Source organism: Pteropus alecto, unplaced genomic scaffold, assembly GCF_000325575.1.
Source record: "Pteropus alecto unplaced genomic scaffold, ASM32557v1 C18944148, whole genome shotgun sequence".
Classification (NCBI taxonomy): Eukaryota; Metazoa; Chordata; class Mammalia; order Chiroptera; family Pteropodidae; genus Pteropus; species Pteropus alecto.
In genome coordinates, this window is record NW_006494325.1 from 1 (window position 1) to 2,233 (window position 2,233).

A 2,233-nucleotide genomic window follows, 5' to 3' on the forward strand; every position below is an offset into this window, starting at 1 on the left:
GTCAAAGGATGAGAGGGGAAGTTAAAAATCGTTCCTACAGTAACAAGAGACTGGACCTAAAGACAGAAACACGATCAAAGAATGGGTGACTTCCAGTATCCATAAAGAACGTCACGGCTTCTTGGGGGACCAAAAGCCAGGATTTCTTCAGAGCGACTCTAAAGTTGGAACAGAGATGGCTCGTGGTGATGGTGGCAGTGTTAGTGGGGAACTAGGTTGCCAGCTGAGCAGGAGCGAAATACTGAAATAAAACTCAGGATTTCTCCCACTTCATGTTCAAATTTAGGACATACTCTGAGGTATGAGGTGAAACCCACACCCAAGACCATTTAACATGATCAATCCCCACCCCCCACCGCCAAAAAAAATTATCTTTGCCCGCCTACCCCCAAAATCGACATTACACATGAGATCCAAGCAATCTTTTTAATGTAGAACAGGCTTGGGCAGTGAGGGAGGGGCTATTCCAGTGTGCACATGATCTGAGTGGGAGGAATTCTCAAAATAAGCTACTACCCCTCCCCTCCCTTTCCCCCTCCTTCTCCTCCCTCTCCATGGGGTGGTGCTTTGTGGCCATCAGCTGGAGGAACCTAAGCCTCTGGTTCCCCCAGCAGCCTCTCAGTGGCAGCATGGATGTCTCCGCCTGTGGCCATCAGGGCCTGCAGGTTAGCATCATGATTAGCAAAGCCCATGGCCTTCAGATGCTCCAGTTCTTGCTGGTAGCGGCCTTCAGTATGAGGGGATGAGAAGAGTGGGGATTGGGTAGACTGAGAGCAGGCATTGGCCAGTGCATGAAGGAGCTGAAGAACGGCCAAAGTGGGTTGCACAGGGTCGGCTCTGTGACCCTGTCCTCCACCCCTGGTTTCAGGGGCTCCTGTAGCCCCATGTGGTCTACCTGGGCCCCATAAACAAGGTCCCAGCCCAGGCACCTCCCTAGACAGTATCTGCAGGCCCTTTTCTATCTGTATCAATGCCTGCAGTGCTCGTGGGTTCGTGAGGATGGGAAGAAGTGGTATATGATGTCGCAAGGGGCTGCCAGTGGCCAGCTGGTGTAGCAGAGCTGGATTTTGCTGGAGGACATGCAAAGCTCTACGCAAGGCAGAGGGTGAGGGTCTCAGCTGACTGGTTAAAGTGGCTTTCCCTATGGGCTGCTGGCCATCCTCGGGGGAAAGATCCTGACCTGAGTATGAGTCCGGCATACCGGTCCTGCACCCTGAATTGACCTGGTTTGAGAACATGCCCCTGGACTGAGCAGCTACTCCTGCACTGACCTCCTGCATCAATGGCCTGGCAGAGGTGGAGGCTGTGGGGACAGCAGTGGTGGTGTCAGTACTGCTGTGAGCATTGACCTCTTCTCTGCAAAGCTCTGAACCTGGGTTGTGGCCTTTGGAAGCAACCAGTGGGGCCAGAGTAAAGAGCATGAGCTGCTGGATATCAGAGCCAACCGGACGCATGGCATTATCACCACCTGGCACTGCCTTCAAGGCCTCTAGTCCCCGCTGGTCTGCCTGCAGGAGCTCCTGTTGCCGGGCTGGGCTCTGCAAGTTTTCTAGAGCCTTAGGAACTGGTTCAGGTTTCTGTACTGGCCTTGAGGATTCAGGAACATGGCTGGTATTGGCTGGTTTCTCACTTGCCAGGCCTTGAACCAGAGGGTCTTCCAGGAACTGCACTACGGGTTCAGGTGCAGCCATTAGGAGTTGAGCCAGTTGGCCAAAGAAGTCAGCCAGATCAGGTGAGCTCCGGACTAGCTGGCCTAGCCTGGCTAGCATCCCAGCACTCTCAGAGCTGGAGGGTTCAGAACGATGTGTGCAGTGGCCTGTGGGGTCTGGCAGAGTTCCAGGACTGGGCAGAGTTCCTTTCACACGAGTCCTCACCACCAAGTGAACCGTAGTTCCGTCAAGGATGCCACGTTGGCTCAGTATGTCTTGATCCCGGAGGATCTTTCCGGTGAAGATAAGCACTAGTCGGTCAGTGTCACAGTGAAGGCGTTTGGAGATCTGTTTCTTAAAGTGACGGACGCTGCTATTTTCTGCCAGCATAAATTCCTGGCAGTCCTGCGGGGTCTTGACAGACACTCTGATGGTATGTGATGATGGCTCCCGACCAGACACCATGCGGCTGTCACCTGCTTCTTCTCTAGCCTGTGCCATATTTCCTTGAGAGTGGAATCAAGGCTACCTGAGGACCTGTAGAAGCCTAGATGTAGCACTGAATACACGTAGAGGCAGGGACC

At 53.6% G+C, this 2,233-nt stretch overlaps 1 protein-coding gene across 1 annotated transcript; it reads right to left on the bottom strand.

Annotated features, from left to right (window-relative positions):
• Positions 1 to 590: 590 nt before the first annotated feature.
• Positions 591 to 2,150, bottom strand: LOC102889782 (ubiquilin-3). The gene has a single exon (XM_006925308.1). It carries the CDS (start codon positions 2,148 to 2,150, stop codon positions 591 to 593), a length of 1,560 nt encoding a protein of 519 aa, XP_006925370.1.
• Between the last annotated feature and the right edge of the window lie 83 nt (positions 2,151 to 2,233).